General features: G+C 54.0%; 8 protein-coding genes across 8 annotated transcripts; 3 read left to right on the top strand and 5 right to left on the bottom strand.

Moving 5' to 3' along the window:
* Positions 1-306: 306 nt before the first annotated feature.
* Positions 307-5103, bottom strand: J7T55_005482 (uncharacterized protein; the record flags this gene model as incomplete). The annotated part of the gene is made up of 1 exon (XM_053132979.1): positions 307-5103. The coding sequence occupies one exon, from the start codon at positions 5101-5103 to the stop codon at positions 307-309; it is 4797 nt and encodes a 1598-aa protein (XP_052989099.1).
* Positions 5104-6432: 1329 nt separating this feature from the next.
* Positions 6433-8156, bottom strand: J7T55_005481 (iq calmodulin-binding domain-containing protein; the record flags this gene model as incomplete). The annotated part of the gene is made up of 2 exons (XM_053132978.1): positions 6433-7436; positions 7520-8156. The coding sequence occupies 2 exons, from the start codon at positions 8154-8156 to the stop codon at positions 6433-6435; spliced, it is 1641 nt and encodes a 546-aa protein (XP_052989098.1).
* A 1713-nt stretch (positions 8157-9869) lies between these two features.
* Positions 9870-12074, top strand: J7T55_005480 (uncharacterized protein; the record flags this gene model as incomplete). Its single annotated transcript, XM_053132976.1, has 1 exon — positions 9870-12074. The coding sequence occupies one exon, from the start codon at positions 9870-9872 to the stop codon at positions 12072-12074; it is 2205 nt and encodes a 734-aa protein (XP_052989097.1).
* A 425-nt stretch (positions 12075-12499) lies between these two features.
* On the bottom strand, positions 12500-13649 carry J7T55_005479 (uncharacterized protein; the record flags this gene model as incomplete). The annotated part of the gene is made up of 3 exons (XM_053132975.1): positions 12500-12563; positions 12644-12822; positions 12924-13649. The coding sequence occupies 3 exons, from the start codon at positions 13647-13649 to the stop codon at positions 12500-12502; spliced, it is 969 nt and encodes a 322-aa protein (XP_052989096.1).
* Positions 13650-14385: 736 nt separating this feature from the next.
* J7T55_005478 (nkyrin repeat protein) lies at positions 14386-17306 on the bottom strand (the record flags this gene model as incomplete). Its single annotated transcript, XM_053132974.1, has 5 exons — positions 14386-15306; positions 15370-15715; positions 15781-16368; positions 16422-16748; positions 16852-17306. 5 exons carry the CDS (start codon positions 17304-17306, stop codon positions 14386-14388), a joined length of 2637 nt encoding a protein of 878 aa, XP_052989095.1.
* Positions 17307-17953: 647 nt separating this feature from the next.
* Positions 17954-18589, bottom strand: J7T55_005477 (ADP-ribose 1''-phosphate phosphatase; the record flags this gene model as incomplete). Its single annotated transcript, XM_053132973.1, has 1 exon — positions 17954-18589. The coding sequence occupies one exon, from the start codon at positions 18587-18589 to the stop codon at positions 17954-17956; it is 636 nt and encodes a 211-aa protein (XP_052989094.1).
* A 4510-nt stretch (positions 18590-23099) lies between these two features.
* On the top strand, positions 23100-23841 carry J7T55_005475 (uncharacterized protein; the record flags this gene model as incomplete). Its single annotated transcript, XM_053132972.1, has 3 exons — positions 23100-23205; positions 23276-23364; positions 23431-23841. 3 exons carry the CDS (start codon positions 23100-23102, stop codon positions 23839-23841), a joined length of 606 nt encoding a protein of 201 aa, XP_052989093.1.
* Positions 23842-25600: 1759 nt separating this feature from the next.
* J7T55_005474 (uncharacterized protein) lies at positions 25601-27245 on the top strand (the record flags this gene model as incomplete). The annotated part of the gene is made up of 4 exons (XM_053132971.1): positions 25601-25616; positions 25784-25893; positions 26002-26127; positions 26211-27245. 4 exons carry the CDS (start codon positions 25601-25603, stop codon positions 27243-27245), a joined length of 1287 nt encoding a protein of 428 aa, XP_052989092.1.
* Positions 27246-27306: the final 61 nt, after the last annotated feature.

The raw sequence follows: 27306 nt of genomic DNA, 5'->3' as shown, positions 1-27306 counted from the left end.
TTAGCCTTGGAAAGGACCGCCGGAAGGAACGAGGATCGCGTCAGTGCTAACAGCGTAACTAAAATTATGAGTCGTCGAACACAGCCTAGTCAGATAGGAACTGGATAAGACACGGCTCGCATGATTTCTTCAAATCTGTCCTCCTCGCCAACAGTAGCCTGCTGCCTGCCTGCTGATCTGTCACCGTGAAGGAAGATGTACCTCTCCGTTAGCCTTTCGCGATCTCAACGAGGAAGGCTACGGTGACAAATAGGACGTCAACATAGATGCAGATCGCTATTTGGGTTTGGATGAGGCTGTTTGGGCTTAGTTTTTTTCGCCCGCAGGTGGCGGCGGGGGTGGTTTGTTGCCAGGTGACCCCGACAGAATCCTGTTCCCACCCAACTTGAGCTTAAGCTTGACCAACTTCTTCGGCTTCGGTGCGGGCTCTGTCGATGAGCGCGAAGCCACTGGCGAGACCGGACGAGAGGGCGACGCCGACGCCGGCTGTTGTGGTTGCGATGGCTGCCGAGGAGTTCCTGAAGACTTTGCGGCGATGCTGGAAGTTGGGGAGCCAGCGGATGGCCCGGTGGGCAAAGGCTTGCGAATCATCTTTCCGTTTGGTAAAGGTGTCTTCTGCTGAGGCTGGGACGCCTGCGCGGTTGAAGAGGAGCCCGCACTAAGGGTAGACGTGGTCGAGACCATGGAGACGTCGACATTAGCTGGTGACGAGCCTTGTCTTGATGGCGAAGCAGCCGCTGCAATGGACCGTGCAACTGGCGTGGCTACAATAGAATCTGCGGGTGGGATCGTCTTGGCCTTAGAAGATGGTATGCGCGCCACCTGCTGCCTCTTCTGTTCCGTGAGCCGGCCGTACTTCAGGGTCACAATCTTGGAACGTCGGGGTGCGGGCGTTGCGTCTGTATCAGCCAACTTGCGTTTCTTAGAAATCTTGTGTACTTTCGAGCTCGAGGTATTTTGGCGGGAAGGCTCTGGCGTGGGTGTGCCCGCAACGGATTGAGGGGCGGAGGGAAGCTTCACAGTCGGTCGGTTCTGCACCGAGATGCTGTCACCTCGCTCTAACTCAGGAGGAGGCCGTGCAGGGGCCGCAACGGCAATGGATGGCTGCCGGGCAATGGATGGCTGCCGAGCAACGGGAGCAGGCGGCGGCGCCGGTGACTGCGCGCCAGACCTCGAGGGTCCGGGATGGGATAGCTTGATCAGCTTCTTCTTGGGCTGCTGCTCCTTCTCTTGTTCATGAAGAGGACGAGCAGCAGACGGCACAGCTGCTGTCGCCGCTTGCTTAGCTTCCTCAGCCACCACATCATCACGCCTCCGCTTCAACGATGTCTTATACGTCTGCTTGAAGGTCATGACGAGCGACTGATACATGTCAGCAGGCGATCGAGGACGAGTAACACAAACGGCACTTACTTTGCCCCGGTGATAATGACCCCTGACCGCTGTCCACCGTACCGGGTACTTCATCGTAACGAGCATCTCATCATCCTTGGGGAACAAGGTGGCACATAGCTCTAAGAGGTTTCGCTTTTCTGCGAGACCGAGGACCGGAGAGTCAACGGCCTTCCATAGCTGCCTTTGCAGATCCTTGTTGTCTTGCAATGCCTCCTTCATTGCCTTGATTGCAGCCGCGATGTCGACCCGCCGCGCCGCGTCCGTCTGCCTTTGTTTGATCACCGCATCGCTTTGCTCAACGATTAGGCCGCCGTGGTCTTCCTCGTCTAGGACTATCCCATCGTTCTGAGCAGCATGTTGTGAGACCTTGGCTACCCCGGTTGGGTCAGAACTGGCATCAGCCGGTCGAATCTCGCTGACATCAAGCTCTCCGAAAGCGATAGAGGCCAGGCCACGGGTGAACGCCTTGAAGAGCCGGTCTCTCACAAATGGTGACGAAGAGAGACTCATGCTTGTCAAGAGGTACTTCATGAGGCCAGCTTTCAAGAACAGGCCAAGCTCAATCAGTGACTCGAATGCTTTGATCTGCACAAGATCCAGTGTCTCTGGGGTCAGGTACTGCATAAACTCTATTCCATCAACGGCCATGACACCTGACTTCATCAATTTGACCTTGCAATCAAGTGCTGTGCGTGTCCAGATGTTCTGATATGAACTGAATACCTCGTCCATTTGTTGGTATCGCTCAATCTGCGCAATAGCCCTCTCCGCAAATGCTTGCATCTTGTGGTGGTCTTGTTCGTCGCCAGAGGCTTCTGTGGCTTTGGCGCGCACCAAGCTGGTCGCGAGTGCCTCAAGAAGTTTTGCAACGTAGAAATGGTCCGAATATGTGTTCTCATCGTTGTTGTTGAAGACCAGCTGATCAAGAATGAATTCTCGGGCCTCTTCCGGGCAGAATTCTTGCCCACCACGGATCCTTGCAATAGCCGCAGGAATGGCTGACTGCACGTGATAACTCTTCTTGTCAGTGAAATCATTCGGGCGCGGGTTAGCTGAGTCTGGATAGCAATAGAACGTCTTGAAAACGCGTATCAGGTGGCGCATTCCCCGAAAATTGTTCGCCTTTTCGGCGTGGCCAGTAAGAGCCTGCGCAGCCATGGTGCGAATGCCGTAAAAGTACCGATCGTCGTAAAGAGTTCTCAGCAGCGTAGTGGTTTGGATATTGCTTGGCGTATTGCGCGTGAGCTGCAGCATGGACTCGACCTGTGCAGCAATATCTCTGTCCTGCTGGAGCTGGGCGACCGTCATGTAGACCTTCAGGTTCGTTTCGAGGCAGTAGATCCATTCAAAGTCACAGTCGACCCGGATCCACTCATAAGACTCCTGGTCCATCTGTTGTTGCTGGTCGCTGTCCCAGTCCACAAGCTTCCACGACGCCATGTCCTCCTCGCCCATCAGAACGTCTCCAAACATGTTGAGTGTGTGTCCTTTCTCGTCGTCGTCGTTTCCATCCTCATCTTGCCCATCTCCGTCACCTCTGCCAGCGCCCGGGGCTTTTGTGTGGTCTTTTTCTCGCTTCTTCTGGCGAACCCTCTTAATCCGCTTGTATTTAGTATTGTAAGGCATTGCAAGCCGAGATCCTTTCGTGGCTGCGGCATCCAGCTTCATCTCCAGACAATGCTCATAGGGTGTGCCATCAGCCTCATGGACTCGGAAAGTCATGGGCCCGGTGAAAGTCAGAGGTACTTCGGCAGCAAGGACACCTTGCCGCTCTTCCAACACGTCCCTCCAGAAATCGTCCTTCTCTAATGGGTGCTCTGCCTTGGCCCACTCTACTTGATTCTGGACGACAGTCAGTTCGACTTCCAGCCTCTTCTTGTTGAACCTTTGCGATATGTGGAGTCTGGGACATCCAGAACTCAGGACCCACTGGTCCCAAAAACTTTCGAGCCGCAGGCGACCTTTCTTCTCACAAGCCCTCCTGAACTGCTCTGAAGAGACAACAAAATTTGCGGCGAAAGGGTCTGCAGCCTGCATGGCCTCGCGAAGGCGTTGCGAAAGGACTCGAACCACCCCAGCACTATTTGATGACTTGAGTAGTCGCCGGTCAAGAATGAAGATCACCAGAGGCGCCTTAAGTGCCATGAATTCCATCTCAAAATCGCCCAGGTGTAAATACCGTCCCAACTCGTGCAGAGACGGGCGACCATGGTCCACTTCGGTTAGATACTCGGCTGTGGTTCTGATCTGGTATCGGTAGTAGTTGTTACCACAGAGCTGCCTCAAGTAAAGGTCCGTCATGAAATACGCAATACCAAGCACGATCCAGGTGTCAGTCCGTTCGTTTGGATTGATGAAAATACCAAAGTACTGGGTTGCAAGAGAGTGGACAAGCTTCCTCGTGACATCGATCTCCGTATCGATGATATCACGAGGGTACAGAAGCCGAGTGCTGCACAGCGAGAATGCTTGCAGCGGCACGGTACTTTCTACCATCTCCTCCACAAAGCATATCTTGTAGCTGTTTTCCTCGTACGGGTACTTTGAGAAAGTCAGGGTAAAAAAGTCGCTTGCATGAGCCAGCGGTTGGCAAGTGTTCCGGACCTCATCGCTCCGGCCAGGCAAGCAGTAGCCATGGACCTTGACGGCGTTTCCACCGAGCTTCGCCTCGTCCTCTTCGCTCCGGAAGGTCGAGTAGAGATCTACATCCTCAAATGGGCCGATGGCAAAGCCAATGTGCTGGGCACCACAATCTTTGGGATTGAATTTCATGACCTTCTTGCTCTCACCACCAGCATTCTCTTCATGTTCTCCGATGAGCGTACCAGAGCATATAGCGGTCATGTCCAGCAACTTGTCCTCCTCAGTGGTTTCAAACTCGCGGTGAGACTGTTGCGTTCTGGAAGCAGCCGGACGAGTGCCAGAAGATGACGGCAATCCTGCAACTTGTGAGGCCAAAGGCTGCTTAAGCGCGTCTCCAACAGTGCGTGGAAATTTGAGTGAAATCTCCCACTGTCTCACCCGGGTCCGATCGTCCACGCAAGGAAAGAGACAGCTGGCATATCCAGGCTCGACGGAATGCCGCGTGTAGACATGCGGGTATTGAGTATCGCCCTCGTCGACACCAACGAAGTGGAATCCATCTCGAACATGTGTGATGCGGAAGGGGATCTCGATCTTGAAAGTGTGTGGCTCGATGGGCTCTTGAGGGCCAGACACCCCAGGCGTCTGTACAGGCTTGAGCACGATCTTCTCGGGTTTCAACCAGACCCGCAGCGCCCCGTTAGCAGGCTGGCATCCCTTGGTCTCCCTTCCGGTCATGGGCAGATCGCCCCGCATGTTGGGCTGCAGTCGCTTCATGCGCTTCGTTCTGAGGTGATGTTGTTGGACACTCCAGTCAAAGCCTTTTGGTGTGTCCATGAACTCGTATGGGTCCCTGTATCTGCCCTTCACCTTCTGATAGTTGACCGTGATATTCTCGAGGTCGATTTCGCACTGGCGCGCGTCTATATTGACAAACTCGGGCTCGTCGCCGCCAGTGTGGAAGATCTTGATCATGGTAGTGCCTTGTATCTGTTTCGCCTGGAAGTTGAAATCCAAGTGGACGCGCTGTTCGACCACGGTGTACGGCTCGTAGGTAACTTCGTCGGCGCCCGCAGTGGCGCCATCGGCAGCGACGGCCATCGTGTTGTCCATGACGCCTGGCATGGTGTGTCCTCAGCGATGGTTTTTCTCCCCTTGCGTGTTCGTCTAGTAATAGTTGCGTCGGTGGCGCAATCCAGCATCCAAGCTCGCCTCCCCAAGCCTCAACCGCGGCGCGCCGTAGCACCTTTGATTGTTGCCATGTACCGAATCGCGGTCGCGCACAGGTGGTGCCAATCAGTTGATATCGGGTGAAGGTGGTTCCCAAGCTTGCGATTCGACGATGGAAGTCTTTCAGGAGAATGTCTGCTCTCGGGAGCCAGTGGGATCTTTGCAGACAGCGAAGTTGACAGTTGCCGCAATACTGTAAGGTGGAGGGGCAAAGAAAAGGCAGCAACCAGATAGTCTGGTTTAGGAGCTCGATGGGCTTCGATGCGCGCAACCACTAGCTCAATGACTAGCGCCGGGACCGCACGGACCAGGCAAGCCAGTTACCACAGACAGGAAAAGACATGGGTGCAGGCGGGTTCAAAGTTGGAGTGAGTTCCTTCGAGAAAGAGGATCCAACAAGGTGCAGATATCAGATCTAGATGGCTTGGAAACGATGCTGGACAAGAGTTGAATGGAATCCAGACGATCGAGCACTGTAATCAGTCCCGTTGTCCATGTAGTTGTCCATGTGCTTCTTACCTAAGACAAGCTGGGAAGCTTGGCTCTTGTGTAATGGAGGTGGGCAGGTACCTTGCAGCAGCACAGAACACAGGTGGATCAGCAGAAGTCGGGAATGGAGTCTAGGACAGGGGTCATTCACATTCACCAGATTCACCTAGTTTGCTGTCACACAGAGTGGATGTTAAGTGCCGGCCCCCACACTACAATTGTTCGAAGCTTTCCCCGTGGAACCCAGGGGTCGTCTGGCTTCTTCTTCCTCCGCCTCAAATACTCCATCCAGCCTTCTCTTCCCATCATTCCTTTTTCCCTCTTCCTGTCATCTCAGACGCCTTTGCCCACCCGACTTGGGACATGGCTTGGTCGTTCCTGAGTCCCTGCCATCCGTTCTCCGTTTGCCAAACAGCCCGCGGTCAAGATCACTTCACAGTCACTACAACCCAGCGGACATGGCCCAGCGAGAAGATGTTGCTTGCGCGGGAAAGCACGGGATACACGATGTCATCTCACTGGTATCTTGACTTGGTATTATTCCTATTCCCTGCACACTGCGGTGACCGATTCGCCTGTTCACTAGAAAATACTCCGTACAACAACCCAAATGGGCTATCATGACGCCCACCAGTGAGCTCCAGACAATGAGCTACTAGAAACACCGATTACAAAAACGCCGGCTTACCGCCTTCCAACATGCAGACCGCATTCTGGTCTGTCCAGAAGCCACCTTCAGCCACGATGCCTTGATCCACGTCGGAGGATTCTCAGTCGTCGCTCCCGCGCCTTGAGCATTTCCTCGTCTCGATACTCTTCCGGCAGGACGAAGTCCTGCTCCTCAAGCTCAGGCAAAGCCTGTCCCCAGGCCAAGACCGTCCTCCCGCGTCGACGAGATTTGTTGAGCGCTGCGTCTCGCTGGTATGGCTTCTTGAAGAACGAGGTGAACTCTGCTGGCGGTGGAGGCGGCAGTGGCTGGGCCGAGAGCGGACGTCGTCCGGCGGACTTTGCAGCCAGGCGGGACCTCGCCATGGCCTCCTCGTGCAGCTGCTTGGCCGATGCATCGACGTCGCTCATATCAGGTGGCTCGCTGTCGCTCTTGTCCGTCTCCTCACCACCTTCCTCGTCATCTCCCAGTTCGTCTGCCGATGAAATCGCTTCCTCGTCTTCTTCCTCGTCGTCCTCGGCCTTGGACGAGTCGGTATCTTGCGAGGCGAGGCTCTCTTTCGCAGCGCGCTCCTTTTCGAGTTTGAGCCTCTTCTCCTCGGCAGCCCATTTTGCGAATTTGTCCAAGACGACTTCGCACTTGTGGACAAAGTGTGCTCGAGCAGGCTCGAACTGTTTCTTCTTGCTCTCTGTGATACCGCTTACGCCCATGGTTTTGAGCCAATCAGGGCCTTTGAGGCCGTCGAGCAGCCGGATGACCTGGGCCTTTTCATGCTGGGAGCGCCCCCTCTCTGCATTCCTCGTGATCTTCTCGTTCCGAGACTCCTTTCTATGTATTGACTCATAATAAGAGTCGGGCAGCGGATCGCTCAACGTCTTGCCCTTATACTGGCCCTCTAACCAACTCAGATCAATTGCTTGTGAGTCGTGCAGATTTGTGAACAGGTCGTCGCCGTAGTTGCGTATTGGGAAAGTTGAGGGGGTCGAGTGGGGCTCGTGGCGCGGCGCCGAGGTGGAGGCTGATGACGGAGATGTGTCGACAACGATTATAGGGGTATCGAGCATCAGGATGTCTGCAGAAGGAAGAGAATACTGTCAGCTGCACCGTCGTGATGTGTGCATGGGATCAATCAGGGGGCAGGGTGATTTAGCATACGTTCTTCCTTGGGCACGTTTCCGATGACTTCGTCATACTCAGGAAAGTAGGCCGAGAGCTCGCTCTTGAAGCGAACGCCCTCCTGTGACCGAAGCTTGCGCCCTTGGCCGTTGCTGGCAGCCATGTCGGCGGAGCTGGGCTGTAACCTGTCCAATTCATGCTTGATGCCATTGACGACCTTTTCTCTGTGTTTTGTAGGGGCGGCGGAGCTGTCCTGGCCGGTCGTGGTGGCTGCATCGCCGGTCGCGGGTGCCGGGGCGGGTGGTGGTGCTGCTGTATGGGCAGTAGCGGGTGGCGGCGGAAGAGGTGCGCTGGCAGGGTGACGATGGTCCTGTTTAGGGGGCTTGTGGGTCGAGGATGGGCGGTGGTGCTGCCTGGCGTCGACGTTCTCGGGGAACAACCTGGCCTGATACTGGCTCTTTGAAGGGATCTCGACCGTGATCTTGGGCTTCTTGGGGGATTTGAGGTCGTATCTCAGGTTTGTCGCGTCGTGCAGGCGCTTGAGGGGCCGGCTAGAGTTCTGCTGGTGCAGGCGCGTGGCAGCGGCCGTGGCTGGAGAGCGATGGGCGTGTGCAAGTGGAGGGAGGGCGACAAGAGTCTCGGCTCTACGAGTAGAGCGAGTGCTGGTCGCAGTCATTGCCATTCTTCTGCAGACGACTTGCTCCTCGCATGTTCTGCTGGGCCGGTCAGAATGATGGAAACCGGTCGTGTCAATTGAGGATCTGATGGCCGACTGTTTGATGCATTGACAGTTGCGACGTCTGGTGGGAAATTTTGCGGGCGCCCGCTTGCTTGGCCGGGCGCTCTCCTCTGCGTCAGACCTTCTCGCCTCCTCAATCAAAGCCCCCAAGTGTTTAGCTGCTGCTGCCCGCTGCTGCCCGCTGCCAGCCCGCCCTGCCAGCCAGCTTGCTAGGGGATGCCACCACCCTTGTGCGCTGCCCAATTAGTGCCTCCTGCTCCTGGCGGCTGCCTGCCTTGGATCCCGGAGCGCTGCAAGCTACAGGGCGCGCGCTGGGGGTGCTGGCGACTGACTGACTAGACTTCCCCCTAAGCCATCCATTGACGAAATCTCGCCCCATTCCGAAAGCATTCTTTCATTTGGATTGATGCTTGCCATTGTTAGTGTTAGTGTCAATGTCAATGTCAATGCCACCGTTGCCTAATCCATCTTTGTTCCCTTCTCTTGAATTCTGGCACAGCAGCAAGTGACAGAGACCAGTGCAGCGCTTGTGAGGTGGATCCACACGTGAGGCTCCGACGATGTTCTCCTTAGCCGTTACCTGTCCGTCTCATGCTGCCGCTCGTTCACAGATGATCGCTTTGGGGGCGGGTGTTCGGCGGGTGAGAGATGACTCTTGGCAGAATCTGTCGCCTAACCCTGGGATGATGAAAGCTGCAGGTCCTCCAGACCAAACCACCCCCCCCCCCCCAAAGGTTCATTTCATCATCTGGCAGGGGGGCAACGCGAGGAGAAAAGGTTTTCCTCTTTGATGAAAATAGGCACTGGTCGGTGCAGCCGTGCAACCAGCCGGGACTTGTCATTTCGGTCTCTTATCCGCTACGAATTGACTCGACATAAATATCTCAGTTTGCCCTGCACTAGCATGGAAATCCTAGACTCAGGGTTGCAATGTTTTTCAGCATCTCACATCTGCTGCTGCGCCTGCACGATTTTCCTCCCCCTTGCAGGCAGATCAAGCCGGCTGTGCCAGGCGTTCCCCCTCTCTGCCCAGTCTGCTTACTCCGTCAGTCTGTCAACACGGTCATTGCCGGGGGCTCAGCGCTCTATATCAGCTGGCCAAGGGTCTGATCCTCACCCAATTAATCACAGTCCTTCACAGCAGGTTCCACGCCCGCATCAGATCCGTCTATCGAAGCCCCGTTCGATCAACGAGGGTTTCAAGCGAGCGGACAAATCAAGACATTGAACAACATGGGAAATTCAAACCCGGATCCCGGCAAACAGCCCTACGCTATCGGATCCGATGTCATGCGCAGCGCCCAATAGCCCTTGGGGTTGTTTGCGTGTTCATGTAGTTTCTTCCCTGTCCTGTCCTGCCCCGCCTTGCCCGAAGGATGTCTGTAGTTCAAGGTTCAGGCACATCAGATGTATTTCATCACCGGCCGTCGCTGATGAGTTGTTCTCGTCCAGCGCTAGGAGCTCTCATGCACCCGTGTCATAATGCTTATTCTTACTGTCGTTCCAGCTCTTCCCGCTCCTCAACGTCGTGCTTTCAATATTTCACCCTGAACAAGTCGTCACCTTCTCCTCCTTGTCAGTGCAGTTGATGCGACTACTGGAAGAAGGAACCTAGAAGTCCTAGGTGAACAGCGTCCCCGAATCCGAGCCATGGATCCGTCAACTTTCGATGTGGGAGTGGCACATGCAACTCCACGAGATACAACGTCATCGCCAGCCCCGCCAAACAAGTATGGCACCCCTACAAATCTACCAACACCTCCGCAGACCCCTTCGGTCGCGCAAGCCGGCGCTAATGGAGCCTGCGACGATTATAAACTCCCCGTTACCATGGAGGGACCAAAAAGCCAAGGCCAGAGTCAATCCAATGCATCCCTAGACTCGGCAACTTCAGTGCGGTCCAAGAAACAATACATGGACTCCCTCGTGGCCCCTTCGAGCGAAGAGATGTCGCGCATCTCACAGGTGCAGCTTACTCGAGAGCAGGAAGAGAAGCGCAAATCACGCGACAGAGAAAAAGAACAGCGCAGGTCCATGGAGGCGCCTCAAGCCAGCCCGGGCCTGGACGTCAAGACCAGACCTCATCGCAGTAGTCTCTTCAGCCGGCACAAGGAGAATTCGCCGTCTCACAACACCAGTGTCCTGGCCGCTGCCGTTGCAAGCGCCACGGCTGCAGGGACGGGACATGACAGCGACGACATCTTGCGCCATCGGGCAGCCACAATGATACAGCGGACATACCGGGGCTATAAAACCCGTAGAGAGATGCAGGGCCTGGGCCTAAACGCTGATACGAGATGGACGCATGCGATAAAGGAACTACAGTTCAGAGCGGTTACAACACCACGTTCGAGAGAGGACGCTACCGCGACGATTACTGGGAATGACGAAAGTGAGGGCAAGGAGGATGGGAATGCGGATGCCGCGAAAAGGTCGAAGTCAGCTCGATACAACTGGCACAAAATCGCAACGATTGCGAGGAGAGCCGGCGGCGATATGGACGACGAATCTAGTAGCTCGAGTGATTCAGACTCAGAATCGGGATCGGGACCATCGACCCCTGAGAAAAGGAGGGAGGCGCGTCAGAAACGAGAGGAAGCCAAAGCTAGGAGGCGCAAAGACGCCATGATGATGGGATTGCAATACTTCCTCGAAATGGTTGATCTCAAGCACCGCTATGGATCAAACCTGAGGCAGTACCACGAAGAGTGGAAAAAGGCAGATACTCACGAGAACTTTTTCTACTGGCTTGATCACGGGGAGGGGCGCCACTTTGAACTAAGTACATGCCCGCGCGACAGACTTGAGAGGGAACAGGTACGCTATCTCTCGCGCGAAGAACGCCAGTACTATCTTGTGAATGTCGATTCAGAGGGTAGGCTGTGTTGGGCAAAGAACGGTGCGCGGATCAACACCACGGAGGACTGGAGGGACAGCATTCAAGGCATCGTCCCAATTGGAGATACGGAGACGCCTGCCTTCCAGCCAAAGACCACATACCCAAATCAGCCAAGATTATTCCCCAGCGACCCCAGCTCCAGAGCAAGCAGCATCAGCGACGCTTCCGAATCCGAGCGCGAGGCTGCTCGCGCGGCAAAGTACGCGTCGCCGGGCGTAACCGACGCGAAGGGAGTCAAGAAGGTTACACACATCTCCGCCTCCACCATCTTCAACACGCTCCTGCGAAAATCTGTCCGCAAGAACACGTGGATCTTCGTCGCCGACACGAGCTTCCGGCTGTACGTGGGCATCAAGGACAGCGGGGCCTTCCAGCACTCGTCCTTTGTGCAAGGGTCCCGTATCTCGGCCGCGGGGCTCATCAAGATCAAAAACGGGAGACTGACAAGCCTGAGCCCGCTCTCGGGCCACTACAGGCCGCCGGCGTCCAACTTCCGGGCCTTTGTCCGCAACCTCAAGGAGGACGGCGTGGACACGTCGCACGTCTCGATCTCCAAGTCGTATGCCGTCTTGGTGGGGCTTGAGATGTACACCAAGACGCGGCAAAAGGGGAAGAAGCTCATTCAGAGGACGGCGCACAAGAAAGACAAGGTGATCCACCCGGAGGAGGTGCAGAAGCGCGAGGAGGAGGCGCGCGACAAGTCGCAGAGCGCGGAAACGGAGAGGCAGTTCCTCGAGAAACAAGCGAAGAAGCAGCAGGAGGAGGAAGAGAAGCAAAGGGAGGAGAACAAAGCTACCGTGAAGGTGATGCAGAAGCTGAAGCTCACTCCGACGGTGCCAGATAGCCAGAAGGGCGAGGCCCAGGGGGGGATAAAAGAGAAGGACAATTCGAAAGAAGGCGGCGGTAGCCCTGCGCTAGGGGGTGCCGATGAGAGCAAGACGAGCGATGCCAAGTGATGATTTTCTGATGAGATGAAGGGTAGATATTGGAGGCTCGCTTGGAAGGGCGGCCTGGCGTTTCACGGACTTGAGAGAGGGGCGGTCGTGCCTCTGGACACATTTATATACCCCATATGAGTCTCAGACGAGGCTGAAGAGCCACTGTAGCTGGACATAATCGTAACACTGAATTGCTAGTCTAGACATTATGTTTGCCGTGTCCGTCCACCCCCGCGACCCATTGAGCACAATGCATGCGTCTGACGTTTCGAATTCTCTCGAGTAGTTGTACAGCAGTAATTCATTATCATTACACTCTTTTTGAGAAAATATGTACGCGAAAAGGGGGTATATGAGAAGCCCACAGCGAGGGTTCCGACCTAAACGGAGATGCGCTGCTCCGCTCCGGTCCAACTCCGTCTCGTGCTCTTTGCAGGCTATGTTCAAGCGAACAAGAAGTCTTTGAGCACAGGTGACCCAGAGAACTCCGGATTCAACAGGATACAGCTAATGAGGCGAGTTACATGTCAGCAAAACGTCCTTGACATTATTTGGAGGGGGGGTTGACGGAGTCTGGCAAAGCTTACTTCAAGAAGTACTGGAGCCCGGCTCTTCTTTTCTCGAGGAATTTGGGTCTGAACCTCGATATTACGCTCTTGGGCGGTAGTGTCGGTACTGCCGCCTCGAAGTTGGGAAAGGTGCTTATCAGCTGGTGTCGGAAGTCATCGAACTCCGAGTAACGTTTCCTTATGTTCATGAACGGACCCTAGAGAGCATACGTGGTCAGTCTACAGCGCCGACCTCTCGTCTCTAGCACACCCTTGGCCGGATCGCGAACCGCCGGGTGGTTATGATGCTGCTACTCACACTCAATGTCTGGACTCTGATGTTCCAGACGACGAACGCCCCGATGTTGGTAGCGCTACTATTCACGATCACGTAGTTCGTCACCTCGACGCTCTTGGCCCAACACGCCCTGTTCCTGTCGCGGCCGTATGATGTCCGGGTCTCCTCCGAGTTGCGCTGCAGGTTGGTCTCGTCGTCATCCGCCTCGTTATCCTGCAGTGTGATGGCGCCTGGCACGAGGCTCTCCGTGGATTGATTGCCGTGGCCGTGCCGTGATGCGCCGCCGTCGCCGTTTATGGTGTGACCGTGCGCCCAGTATGGCGGTGATGTTACTGAAGGCGAGGTCAAGGTTGATGCAGCTGGAGTCACGTCTTGATGGTGATGGTGACTCTGGTGTTCGGGTTCGGGAATGGGCTCAACGGTCGACAAGGGTGTCGACGGGTGATCAGCGTCGTCGTGATCGTCGTCGGCGACACGATGCGAGGCGAGTTGTCCCTCGTCCACTTCGTTGTTGTTGTTGCTGTCCATGGTGTCCCCATTCGTCATGGCGTTGGGTTGCTCGTGGGTGTAGTTGTGATTGCTCGTCGCGAGATCGTCCTCGCTGCCGTCGTGGGCCGGGTCGAAGGCTGGGAACTGCTCCGTCGCAACACTGTCGTCATCGTCTGCTACACGCTTAGTGGTTCCATTTCCATTGACTCGGCCGTTCAAGCTGCCGGTCGAGATGCGAGGATGTGTCGCCGACGCCATGAAGCCATTGAGTGAGGCCACTGACAGACCTCTGGTAGGCGCGTGCAGTTCAGCCGGGGATGAGAGGATGGGAGAGTTCTCTTGGGTTGTTGCTGATGAGAAAGGGGAACGTCAACACTGACAATAAAGGTCAAGTTTTCGAGGCGGGTGGGAGTGGTCGAATTGGGCTAGCCAAGCTCCCGTGGGGCGGTCCGGGTACAACGTCCCAATGTACGTGCACTGCCGTGCGAGTAAAGTACGTGCATATGAACGAACCCCGGAATGCAGGGGGTCCAGGTACTGTTAGGTCGGAATTGATGAATTGATGGTGTCTATGGTGGATGCCCACCCCAGCAACTGTGGGCTTGGGCCTCGGCGTGAGCGATTGATGAGTCCGAAGGGGGACTGACTGCTTTGTCCCAGCACAGTACAACAAATTCTGGTGTTGCATTCTCGTATAGGCCGAACAGATGCTCGCGAGAGACGTTGGGGCTAGATCAGGTACTCGCACTCAACGGCAATTCATTAGACTTTGTTTTAGCAGCAAATGACGGTCGCAGGACATGAGAGGCTCGTTTAAGTGAATGACACGTAAATTGACCTCACTGTTGAGGACAATGACAGATCAGGTGCGAATGGTACTTTTAAATGGCTGCTTAACGCTCGTTTTCTTCTCATATTTGCGAAGGAGCGTCTCTTCGTTCCATTATCGCCGCCTCCGCTGGACATGAGCCTTGAAAGTTAGCCAGCGTATTTCTCAAAAGCGGTGTTCTAACAGGCCCTTCTGAACTATCTCAATAATGGCCTCGTCACCAGCACTCCTCGCAAACTCGACCACGGACGGGCCGTGGAGCAACTTCTGCCTCAAGTTCACTCCCCTCTGGACCAGCCACTCCACAGCGGGCAGGTTGTGGTTCTCAATCGCCTCAAAGACGGGCGTCCACCAATCCCAAGTCATGGCGTCCAGGTCACTGCCGGCGTCGGCCAGCAGCTCCAGCGCCGCGATCGAGCCGTTGCGGGCCGCACGGTAGAACGGCGTCGACTCCGACTCGCTACGGGCGTGAGGTGAGGCGCCGGCCTCCAGCAGCAGCTTGATCATGCCTACGTGACCGTATTCTGCGGCCAAATGCAGCGCTGTCTGCCCGCGATTGCCGAGCGCTTCCAGGTCCGGACTCGAGCGAAGGATTTCAGCCAAGCGGTCTTCGCGGCCGGTGATGACTGCCAAGTGCAGGGGGGTGAAGCCCGATTGGAGAATGGTCTGATGGTACTCCTCGTTGCTGTGAAGGAGGAAGACGTCCAGGAGATGAAGCACGTTATGCTCGATGATGTACGTTATCGGATTGGGGACTAAAGAGTCCGCGGGCGACTTGCCTACAACACTACCATGGTAAACTTGTTGCCATGAGATGAAGTTCTGCTGCCCGTGTCGAGATGGCTCGACGAACCATCTCAGCGAAGGGAGGCAGCTCTTGATGGCGGAGCCGCGGCCTCCATATGACCGCAACTGGCTCAGAAAGTTGTCCGCTGCAAACTCGAGTAGCTTGTAAGACGCCACCCGCTCACGGAGCTCGCGAACTGAATGGCACGGCTCTCCAAAGTCGGTGAAGGACAGGTACTGAGCGCATGTGATTCCGATGTCCATAATGGCCTGTGGTGGAACGTAGAAGGATGCTAGCGACTTGTGCGTTCTGAGTTCGTCGGATTCAAGAAATTCGTATAAAGTAAAGTGTGCCAAACTGACCACCGGATCCTCTTTGACTGGATCAAAAACCACTAAGCTTCCGAGCATTTCAAGGAGGTCTTTTTCGTCATTGAACATCTTGTCGACTGCCAAATGTGTATCCTCCGGATCTATCGATATAGCCTCGACCAGCTGCCCAAGAGTAAGAGGAACCAGACTAGACACAATCCACTTTAGAGCCTTCGCTATGGTTCCTACCTGTTCCGCGTTCCTGTCTCTTATTTGCTCAAGAAGCTGGATATACGTGTTGTTTAGTCCCCCTGGCAATTTGCGAAGCGCGTCTCGTATGGCCTTGTCGCTGGTGAGGCGTGAGATCAGATCCAGTTGGAAAGTGACCCAGATGAACCTTGGATAATTAGCGATCAGATGAAGAATGTACTTCACATAGAGCAGAAACACCCAGTCGCTTACATTCCCCGTGAGTGATGAGATAATTCATGCACGATTTGGTCCTTAAGTTCCGTGGATCGAACCTTGAGCTTTCGTGCCTTGGACCGATACTCAACCTGATCTGTGACATATGCCTCGATATCGCTTACGACTTCATCCTCCAGGGTAATGCGGTAGGACGCCAGCATGCCAATGGTTCTCTCTAGCAAGTAGTTATTGCGGCCGGTAGTCAGTACGCGGACTGTGACGTCTTTTACACTGATTATGTGCTCTAGTCCCTGATGAGTGAATTCTTCAATATCTTTGCACTCATCCAAAGCGTCAATCACTACGGTAACAACATCAAAACTCTGAGTCATGGTGATGAACAACCTCAGCTGCTCATCCAGGCTTATCGGCTTCGGCTTTTCTGCTTGATTGCATTGTCTTTGGAACTCACCAACGACCTCGCTTTCTAGCGCTGGCTTTCGGCTGAGTAGCTGCAGTGTAGTTGAGGCCAGAAAATGTTGTAGAGTTCGTTTATTGGCGTCGCGATGGTCAAAATAGAAATACACCATGCCAATAGAAGGATCGAGTCCGTGACCAAGAAGTTTCTCGATAGCGGATGAACTAAGTTGTCAGCTAGAACTGGCAAGATTAAAAGGGAATTTTGCTCTACCCACGCAAGGACAGTTTTGCCGCTTCCAGCTTCCCACTTCTTGTTAGCTTTCCAATGAGCTTGCGAGGTGTGTCTGAATTCAATCTTACGGATGCCATGTATCCAAAGCACAGAAGAATGACCGGCGGCCCACGATTTATAGCAGTCTGTCTCGAACAGCCATTGTCCCGTCCCCGGATGACGGTTCTTCAGACCTTCTTTGAGATTCTCCTCCATATTTATTGAGTGAGGATCCAACCAAGCGATCAGAGCGCGGTGCTGTTCGACCTGATCACGCTCTGCCGTCCACTCTTCAAGACCAGTTACGCTAATCGCTGTCTCGCGAGCAGCCCTGTGGATGCTGCTTAATGTGCTTCTGTTCACGTCTGCTAATTAGGGCCTGTATATCTGCTGCCAAGTCCACAGCAAGGTCATTCTTGTTTTCGTCCACTTACGCCATATCAACTGTCAAAGCAGCAGTCAAGTGTCCCCTGATGCGGCTGAGCCTGGCAAGGGCTTCCTTAGTCTCCTTCTCTTTAAATGGCCACATGACCCTCTTTCCCAAGTTCCGCAGATCCTGCCCGCGGATCTGCTGGCATCGCTGGACAGACCTGTCGACCAACAGCAACGACTCTGTGCACTCGTGCAGCACTCCAGTATCTGCTATGTCTTTGAGGCCGGACTTGCGTGTCTCGTTAGTATCTTGCTGAAAAGACCCATGATGATCCTCTTCAAGTAGGGTTTGGAGCTGGTTCAGGACAGAGTTGAGAGCTGCCGCTTCACAGAGCAGCTCTCTGAGCTCCTGCGGCGCGCGATGGACACTGGCCAAGAAGGTGTAGCCTTTGGCGAGAATGCCGCCACTAAGAGAGACGATACCGGCGATGGCAGATGCCGCTCCTATAGCCTCCATTACCTAGGTGGTTGGTTGGTATGGGGTTTGTAATATATGTTTGCTGTACGTAGCGCGTACTGCAAGTGTATCATGCCGTTGCAGTCTTGCGACGTAAGCACGCACCGATATGTGCCTCACGCAATGGAAGTAATGAGGGTTGTGTAACTTGACCAGGTCATCAAGCCAGCCGCATGCCAAGGACAGTAGTGTACCTGCAGCTCACTGCCATCCTGTAGGCTCTCGTCACAGCAATTGGAGGATCTTGCTGTCACTGTAACTAAAGAAACCATGTCTAAAAAGATCATGCAGCAGGTCCATTGTATGAGATAGCCTTTGACCTCTGTGTGTGTTTTTCTTTTAAAAAAAGAAAGGAAGGAAACAAAGAGAAAAGGAAACGGAAGGGAAACGGAAGAAAACGACTAATGGTTCCAATTGATAAGTCACCACATAGAACACTTTTCAATGGGTTGCCTTTAGTCATCTAGAACCAATGTCAGTCATGATGGTACCGTGGCTCTGGGAAGTTCAAGAATACCTAAATACCAGGCTCTAATGACGGCGTTTTAGTGTCAAAATAGCATTCAGCACTATCGCAAATGCTAAGAATCCCTCATGACTTTACAACTGCTCCTCGAAAGCCTTTTGTCGCCCTGGTAAAGATGTCTCTACTTCTTGGCACCTCGCCGTCCGTACCACTGCTTGAGCTCTGCGACAGGCGGCGGCTGCATTACACACCACTTCCCAGCCCAACCGGCAAACACCTCCTCGACAAGGCTCTCGGTCTCCTCCCACGGCACTTTGAATGCACCTGAATTGAACTTGGGGGACCAGATCACAATTTCCTTCTGCCGCTCCTCGCCCATCTGCTCCAACTGCGCTCGGAAGTCTCGCAAGGCCAATCGTGTCTGCATGACCACCCGTTCCTTGTTGTCCAGCCCGGGATTACCTAGTTTCTGATTTGGTCTGCCGAACCCAAGGCTGGTGCGCAGACACGCGATGGAGACCTGTGGTGCGGCTGGGTTGGTGGAAGCGAGGGGCGATGGAGTCTCATAGGATATGAGCAGACACGTTCCAGGAAGACTAGCTCTGCTTGGAACTTCCCGACAGCTCTGTCTGTCAGCCTCAAAGGCATTAGGGAAGAGTTCCTTTAGCTCCAGGGCAATTCCTGCGCCCCAGTTGCCGAGGCAGTTGCATCCGTGGGCGAAGAAAGTTGTGCTGGCGGTCTCAGAGCATGATGGAATGGACTTGATTGACGAAACTGTCGTTTGGGTGATCTTGAACATTGGCGATGACACCGACATCATGAAGAATATCGTGATGGTTGGTACTGTGAACGATACTGAATGTGTAAATTTTGTTGCGTGGCATTCAAGTTACCTGGTTGAGGCTAATCTAGGATTTATGTAACCATAGTTTGAGAGCTTAGCTTTTAGTTATAGAAGGGCCATGCGCAAATTTCAACAAAGCACCTGAATCTGACAGGTTGGAACAAACCCAAAGGGTGAATTTCAAGGGTGACTCAGACCGAGCCTGATGTAGAGTGCTTTTCATCAAGAGCCAAAGCCCACGAAACCTCTGGAGCAGTCAGCTACCCGACTATGTAGGCAAATTGTTTCTCCAGTAATTCCTCAATCGGGCCTTGAAAACAGGAATCTCGGCTGATTTTCATGAGTCATAGAGTGTGCATAGTGTTCTTTTTCCTCAAGACAATGGAATACTCAAGGAAACTCAGCCATGCACTCAATTTACGCAAGCCACATATGGCTGCAAATATTCTGAAAAAGTGTTGTAGAGCGGAGAGTGACAAGTTGGCTTTGGCCTTGGAAATCGGTGCTATACAGCCAACAATCAAATTTCCACAGCTTTTCTCGTACTCAGCTTCATTATTTAGACTATGTCTCTTAGTTATTTCCGTCTTGTTCTGCCCTACTACACAGTTCCCCAAGACTGTGATGTGCATCGTGGAAGGCCAGTGATTACTACAAAGCTCTTGATTAAAGACAAGTTAGGCAACATTATCTTATACTCTGAGAACACAGCGACTACTTGAAGTAGTGAGAGAGCAAATTCTCAAACAGAACCGGCTCAGGAAGATAACCTTTAATCAGTGCTCTATACCAGCTCAATGACAAACATGCATGATCTTGCATGCAATAGTGAATTCTATCAGCTTGGCTTGCCTTTGCTTTACCTAGTGTAGTGAAATTCGAAGTAGGGAAACAGGGCTGTGACTACGTGGGGCTTGTAAGTTGAGGGTTTTTGAGTTGTGCTTGATGAAAATGCGTTGCTGTTTGAGACTTGCCATCTATGAGTATGAAGCCGCTTCTTTCGCACTAGCATCGGCATTCGAATTAAATATTTGTTGTAAGCACTTCATATGAGTTGGAAGATAGATGTCATAAATATCTTTCCATTTGCATGGAGCAAGTCAACACACCTCATGAGCCGCAGGAAAATGGCTTGATTCGCAAATGCCTCTAAGCGCATACCGAGGTAGCCTGCAGCTGGGGTAAATGCCATTGCACCTAGTCAAAGGCAGGATTGTGCACGTTCTGGAGCTACGCAAATATGATCTTGAATGATTAAGCAAGGATTTACTGTTGCCAATGTAGTGTGACAACGAGCTGGAGGCATGACTTCCACTACGGTAGGTGAGTCTGGAGCCAACCGGGTCGTCCCGAGTATTGTACGAAGGCAATCGGCAGCTACGAGTGTGGAAGAAGGGAATTCTGTTTTACTTAAGACAGGAGCACCCCATACATATCGTAGATCTGAAATCCCCATGCTTTCGATGCCTGTGCTCCCAGGGCGTGAAGGGCTCCGACGTGCCCTGCTGCTACGACACTATGTGACAATTAACGCCCGCGTGTGCAATGGCAGTCGCCTTCTAGTTGGAGGCGCATATTGGGATGGGGAGCAGAACAACGAGCCAGTTCCGCTCCAACAAGTCAAAAGTCTCCCGGAAATGAAAACATCTTAGATCAGCAATTGCTCGACATCTGCACGGTCCAGGATATGGTCCGCACAGGAGCGGATCTTGATTCTGGTATGGCAGAATGCCGTTTGAACCAATGAAGACAATTCAGTCATCTCTTGGAATTTTATCACGCAGTGTAACATAGCTGATCGATATAATATGCAGTATTGTAGACTACAAGGCTGCATGGTCTGGGTAGGATGGTGAAGACCGTCGGACAGCGCAGTAGTGCCTGGTTATGTATCTAGTGTACTGATGTTCTTATCAATTGCTCGGGACAGTCTAGCAGGGATGGAGGGTCCAATACTGTACAGACTGGGACCCTTGGAAGCGGCCCAAACTAAGATCTTCACGACAGCAACATCCGATTCCCGTCCATGACACTATCGACATTCCTGAGCTCCGTGATGAGCCGGTTGAAGTTGCCTAGCAGCCTGTATTGTAGACTGAGCCTTACAGGCAGACTTGGCATTTGTCGACAGACAGAAGATGGATACTGGGGACAACCGCAGTGGCAACGGTGGCAAGATGGGCAACGATCGCCACACCCCAGCATTGGCCCACCTGGACGGCCGGGTGCCCACTGATCCCCATTACAGTGGGCTCCATTTGCCAACGGCCAGGCCATAATCTCATACGGCAACAGGTCAGCGGACAGAGGAATGTCCTGACAGCTTCTGATAAGACTGGCGTTTCTGGCACTTTGGATATTCGCCAACATATGTCAACTGAGACTCACGACAACCGACAGAAAAGAAGTTCGTATCCGCAGCTCCGTGGGCCCTTCGTGTTGCCGACCAATCCGGCGACCCCCTCTACACGGGGGCAAGTGTTGAAGAAACCCCACCAGAGACAATAGCATGTAACCCCTCTGGCCCCTTCGCAGGACATCGTCCGTGGGGTCGGTCTAGACATGCATGTGCTCCGCAATGCGGCTCACTCTTCGGAGACTCTCCTGTAGCCATCCGAGGGCTTGCGCGAGGGGAAGTTAAACCCCCAGCCAGCCAGCCAACAGCCCCATTAGGATGGACGGCCCGCAACCAGAACCGCACTGCCGCGACAGCCTGCGAGATGGCATCTAACTGTTGGGTAATAGAGTATGTCATGGACAGGCAGACAGGATGTTTCGTTATGTTCATCCGCGCCGGCAAGACTGTCCTGCGGGCATGCAGAGCAGCAGCTGGGACCCACAATACTGGGAGTCGCCTGGTTTCGCAACGCTGGCCACGCAGCCACGGAGGACCTGGAGACACAGGGAATGCTAGCTGCTTGAGTCTAATGCACGGCCCGCCCGATCTGAGGAGCCGGTTGCCACCTTTACATGCAGGAAGCTGCCTGCTTCCCCAAGTCTGCCGGGCACAGCGGGCCCGAAACTCAAGGGTCCTCGTGCGAGCAGACGAGGTGACTCGCTGAATACGAAGTTCCAGCCACTTCTGAGATCTGACTACCAAGCCAACAAAGCTGCGGCGGCCTCGTAATGGGTGAGACCAGAGGCAAAACTCACCTGCACACTGGTCGACTCTGGCTAGCCCGTGCCGAGCGAGGACCATGCAGAGGAATCCAAGAGAAAAAGGGAGGGAAGGAGATTGCATCCATCCCAGACTCGAGTAGCGGTAGCACCAAAAATGAGCTCCGTTGCGGTGGGCGGCGCTGCACTCTATTCTGGGCCCCCCAACCACCGAAAAGGACATTGCATGGATGCCAGCTCGAGATAAGCTTGCAAGCTCTGTGCACCAGGATGGAGGATGGAGTGTGAAAAGGAGCAGGTCGGTCTGTGCAAGCTGATGCTCATGAGCTTGCGAGCGGCACGGGAGGATTGATTGCCTTGCCGACCGCCCTCATTCCACTGCCCATCCTCTCGCCTCTCTGCAGGCCAAGGATCGCGATGGCACCGTCCCCACCGATGAGTCCTTCGATCCGTCCAGTGTGTCTGGGGTTGAGGGCAATGATCAATTCAAAACGGCCAGAGATAGCGGCAATTCAACAATTCGTCTAGTGTGCAGTCCCGACCTGCCTTCCCGGATGGTTCACGACGGAGACGATCCCTTGGGAAATATTGGGAATACCGCTCGGAGTGATACCTTGGACCCCTGCTCACTATCAGTCCTGTGGCAGGGTGCCAGCAGAAGACTGAGTCTTGGCTGCCAATCAGACAGCTCAATTGATTCGGTTGGCGGTCGAAAGTTCGGATTTGCTCCCACAGCTGTAAGACCAGATCCCTACCATCGCCGCCAGACCTCCGGGGATGCGAGCCCAGCCTAACTCAAACAAGGTCGAGCTCAACTCTAAGTTGGTCCACCATCTCCATATCCAAAGCAGCTCTGTTTCTCTGCAGGGACAGGGGCCCTAGCTCTAATACCTCCTTTATTTCTCGTGTGATTTTCTTCATAAGATGCTTCCCCAGGAATCGAGCTTCCTCCTCTAGAGCTTACATTCACCGCGACTCTGTCTTCCTTTGAAAATTTTCGTTCCTCAGTCTGTAACTGTGGAGGTTGTCACTCGCTGTTTCCCCCAAGTTCCGTCAAGCATAACATCCCGCCTGCCCTGTGTCCGCCTCGCTTGGACCATTGACTCCCTGTACCACATTTCTGTTTACATCGGTGCCTGAGTCGTTCGCATTGCCTTGGCTCCTTCTAAAAACTGGTGAGTCTTCTTCTTTCAGACAGGAGGGGTATTGCTTGAGAAGTTTCACCACTCTGTCATCGTCTCCCAACATTTCTCTGCTCGTGACACATCTAGCATCGTGCAAGACTGACCAAAGTATATTCAAGGCACGCTTCGACATACTACGGTTTCATTCAATATCAACACTGCCCACAAGTTCTTTCTTCACAATGCCTTCGTTCAGGACAGCTTTTCTGGCCGTGGCAGCGGCGTTCGTTGCTACCGTTCAGGCCGACTACAAAATCGATCCCAGTAGTGTTTCGCTGAGCATAAGGAGTGAGTAAACCTGTCTCAGCTGTCCAAGCTTCTCCTCATTTAGCACAGGCCACTGACATTATACTATCAGAGAGCTGGTGCCAGTCTGAAATCAGCACATGCCCGTCCATCTGCCGCGATCAATCAGATACAGGCGCACAGGTGAACACCTGTGATCCGGTACGCTTCTGTCTCCAGTTGCTGTGTACACCCCAGCAAGAGTACTGACATAAATTCTCTTCATAGGAAACTCTCACATACGGATGTCTCTGCGGTGACAACACTCAACCCAATGTGTCCGAGTACTCCCTCACTCTCCCATACTTCGTCTGCACCGAATGGGGAAACCAGTGTGTCACGGCTTGCGGCCAAGACAGCAGCTGCGCGAGCGCATGCAGGCAGGACCACCCTTGCGGCGCCACCGACCCAAGCCCTGCCAACAGCACGAGCTCGACAGCGACAGCATCGGGAACCGCCAGCGCGACATCTGCAGATGCCACCGCAGTCTTCACCGGCCCTGCTGGATCGAGTGGTTCGTCATCGTCGTCGTCGTCCACTAGTGGTGTCGCGAAGCCTCCTTCGTCCGAGATGGCTAGATTGTACGCCATGACTGGTACATTGGGACTCTTCTTCATGGGGTTCGCGTACCTGTTGTAAGAGACAGATCCATTGGCTTCAGTGGGTAGAGAGGAGCAATGTTTGTGTTGCCGGAGGTCCGGCTGTCGGCAGCCACTGTCTCGCATCCTAGCAGCTGCGCCTCCCCCAACAACCTCTTCCCCCAGAGGTGCATCCCTTGGCAGGTGTTCTGTTTTCCCGAAGAGGAATCGTTCTGCGTACATGCATACTTAATTACACTACACAATGGAGCGACTAATGTCTAAATTATGTGCGCGGCGTCAGTCAATCATACATTCATTGCATCAGGAGCATGGGGTTCATGGAAAGGCGTTCATTAATCTTGTCTTTGGGAGGCTCACATACTTGGTAGTATCAGCATCAAGAAGCGATTTTGTGCTCAAAAGCAGGGGGTTTTCCGGTTTTGGACAGATTGATGTAGCGAAACCAATCGACAGTTCAAATTCGATCCGTGTGACCAAGGTCAGACCTGCAGGCTTGCCAACAATGTGACGCTCAGGACTATGATTCATTACACTTGATTCCCCTCAGCCAAAAAAAAAAGTGACCAGATGCAAGGTTGACATGCCGAGCTGAGGGGCAGAGAAGCAGTCGAGCATTTCCGTGGCTACGATGACTTTGGAGCAGGCAAACACACCAGTAGAATACCAACATTGCTCCAAATAGAGTTCAGTCTGTATAGAGCTCAATGCCCTGGTGCGACATACCTCTGGGAGGTCGACTTCGCGCTTGATGCGGCAACAGCAACAGGACGAAATCCCCCACGTTCTGGTCGGCCTTGGCCTACTACAAATGTAAGGCTGGGGAGAATTAGGTTTGGGTGCATCAGTTTGGTGTTCGTCATCATGCTTCTGCTTTTCCCCTCACCCTCCTCTCCCGTCCGTCTTGTCTCGGAATGGCGACGTGAGCGGCAGGATTTTGACACTTTCACGTGTCAGCTGCGTGCAGCTCTCAGCGGGAGGATCTGCCAAACAGAACAGCTTGGCGACACTCAACACCTGGCCCGCCGCATCATACAAGTCGGCAAAATTCTCGTATATGCTCATATTATGTCGTATGTGAAGAGCTTCATATTCCTCTCAGCGTTTGACCAAATAGGCTGGGAAACGGGAGCTCCAAGGGAAAATATGAGGACTTTTCTAGAAGCTCGGCTGTGGGCTAATGCAAGCTAGGGGTACCCCGGCCAGTGGGAAAGGACCCCGCGGGACCTTTTTGAGGGTGCAGATGGTCTCCTTGAAAGAGGTCGCCGACTGAGCCCGTCACCTCAGCCCTCAGTATCCAATTTGCTCGTAGTCTTTGAGAGGCGGCGAGAAGGAGAGGCTCCTTGCAGTAGAGCCTATAATCGGCGAGGACGTGGCCGAGCTCAGCCTGTCCGGAGGGGAGGACCGGAGTAGAGCGAGCCGATCTCTAACAGAAGATGGCGTACACCCAGCAGTAGGGAGCATGTGAGTGGGACGGGCCTGCAGGGGTCATAGGTGAAATGCTGGCCAGGCCAATCAAGTAGGACAGTGCTCGCCTTTGCCAGTGTCGAATCTGGGTCTTTGGCAGGTTGCCATCTCCCGAGCCTCGAAACGCAACTAGGAACAAGCTCTTCCAAGGTTCTCAATCTCCCCATCTCTTCATCAACTCGACCGGTCTGGCCTCGGGACACTGCCACGCCCACCCCACAACCAGCATGCTGCTGCTCGAGGCATAAACCGAACACATTTCCCCGCCTCGCCTCGCCTCTCTTCTTCACTTTTGCTGCATCAATCTGGGCAGCCGCAGCAACAACAGTACAATGGCTCCCAACAGCAGTTCGTGTCCCCTTTTCTGCCCACCCCTATGGTAGAACCTCGCACCGCCACCTGGGCTGCTCGCCAGCTTCGTGGCCCTGAGAGCCCGGAGAGGTCTCAGGACGGGTGTGACGAGGCCAGTCCTCTTGCGTACACTGAGAGCTAACACCAATTCTCGTGCCCAACAGAAGAAGCCGCCGCCGAGTGCGTCTCAGAAGATGCCCTGGTACATCTCAAGTCGTATAAATACTCGGCTGTCGACAAGTCGCCGGTCTCATATTACATCCTTCGACCATACGTACGTGCCAATCCTCGCCTCGAACCCTGCCCTCGCCGCGAGCCCCTGCGCGCCGACCGCTCGAGCACTTTTCGAATCACAGCCAGCTAACACATCTCTGGGCGGTAGTGGAACTGGGCTGCAAGTCTACTCCCAGTATGGATGGCGCCGAACATGGTCACGCTCGTCGGCTTCTTCTTCATCCTGGCCAATGTTGGGCTCCTTGCCATCTTCGTACCAGATCTAATAGGCCCAGTACGTTCGCCTGCCCCCTGAAGCGCCCCAGCCCAAAGGCATTGCACGAACGAGAGCCGCAGCTAACCGGTGTGCCGTACAAGGGACCATCGTGGTTATACTTCAGCTTCGCACTCGGCCTCTTCATGTACCAGACCATGGACAACATAGATGGCAAACAGGCACGGAGGACGGGAACATCGAGCGGTCTCGGCGAGCTTTTTGATCATGGCATCGACTCCCTCAACTGCACCCTTGCCTCGCTCCTTGAGACGGCCGCCATGGGCCTCGGCACCTCCAAGACGGGCGTCTTCACTGCGCTGTGTCCCTGTATCCCTATGTTCTTTTCCACGTGGGAGACATACCACAGCCACACGCTCTACCTGGGTTTCATAAACGGACCGACCGAGGGCCTGCTCATCGCGGCATCCATAATGGCCCTGTCAGGAGTCTACGGCCCGCAGATTTGGACAACACCCGTTGTCAAGGTTCTGGGAAAAGAATACACCTTCGGTTACGAGGACCAATTGGGCGATCTTGCCGTGCGCGACGTCTGGGCACTGACAATTATAGGAGGATTGTTCGTCCATGTGCCAGGATGCATCAAGCACGTGGTTGAGGCGCGCCGCAGACAGAAGCTGCCCATCGCACCTGTCTTCCTCGAGTGGACCCCAATGGCGGTGTACACGTTCTCCATTGGATTTTGGCTTTACAGCCCCTTTTCCACGCTACGTCGTGAGAACCACCTTGTCCTGTTTTGCCTGACCATGAGCTTCGTTTTCGGTCGCATGACAACCAAGATGATCCTCGCGCACCTGACGCGCCAGCCTTTCCCCTACTGGACCGTTATGCTGTTCCCACTGGTGGGCGGCGCTATTTTGGGTAACTTGCCACGCTTTGGACTGCCTGCGGTCACAGCCGAGGTAGAAACAGCGTACCTATACGGCTATTTTGTCTTCGCAATGATCGTCTACTTCAGATGGGCTTTCCTAGTGACTGGCTCCATCTGCGACTACCTGGGCATCAGAGCTTTGACGGTGCCTCCTGAGAAGATCGCGGAGACCAAGAGAAGAGAGCAGGCGGAGAGGAGAGGTGAAGTGGCGAATGGCACCGTCATGAATGGGAAGAAGGCGCAATAGGACCGCGTCAGAGTTGGCATGATTGGTGAAAAGGCGGTTCCGGTTCTCTATTTACGAAGAA

The sequence above is a fragment of the Diaporthe amygdali genome (assembly GCF_026229845.1).
Source record: "Diaporthe amygdali strain CAA958 chromosome Unknown NODE_34_length_500367_cov_65_467389, whole genome shotgun sequence".
NCBI classification, from domain to species: domain Eukaryota; kingdom Fungi; phylum Ascomycota; class Sordariomycetes; order Diaporthales; family Diaporthaceae; genus Diaporthe; species Diaporthe amygdali.
This window is presented reverse-complemented; position numbering and strand designations above follow the sequence as displayed.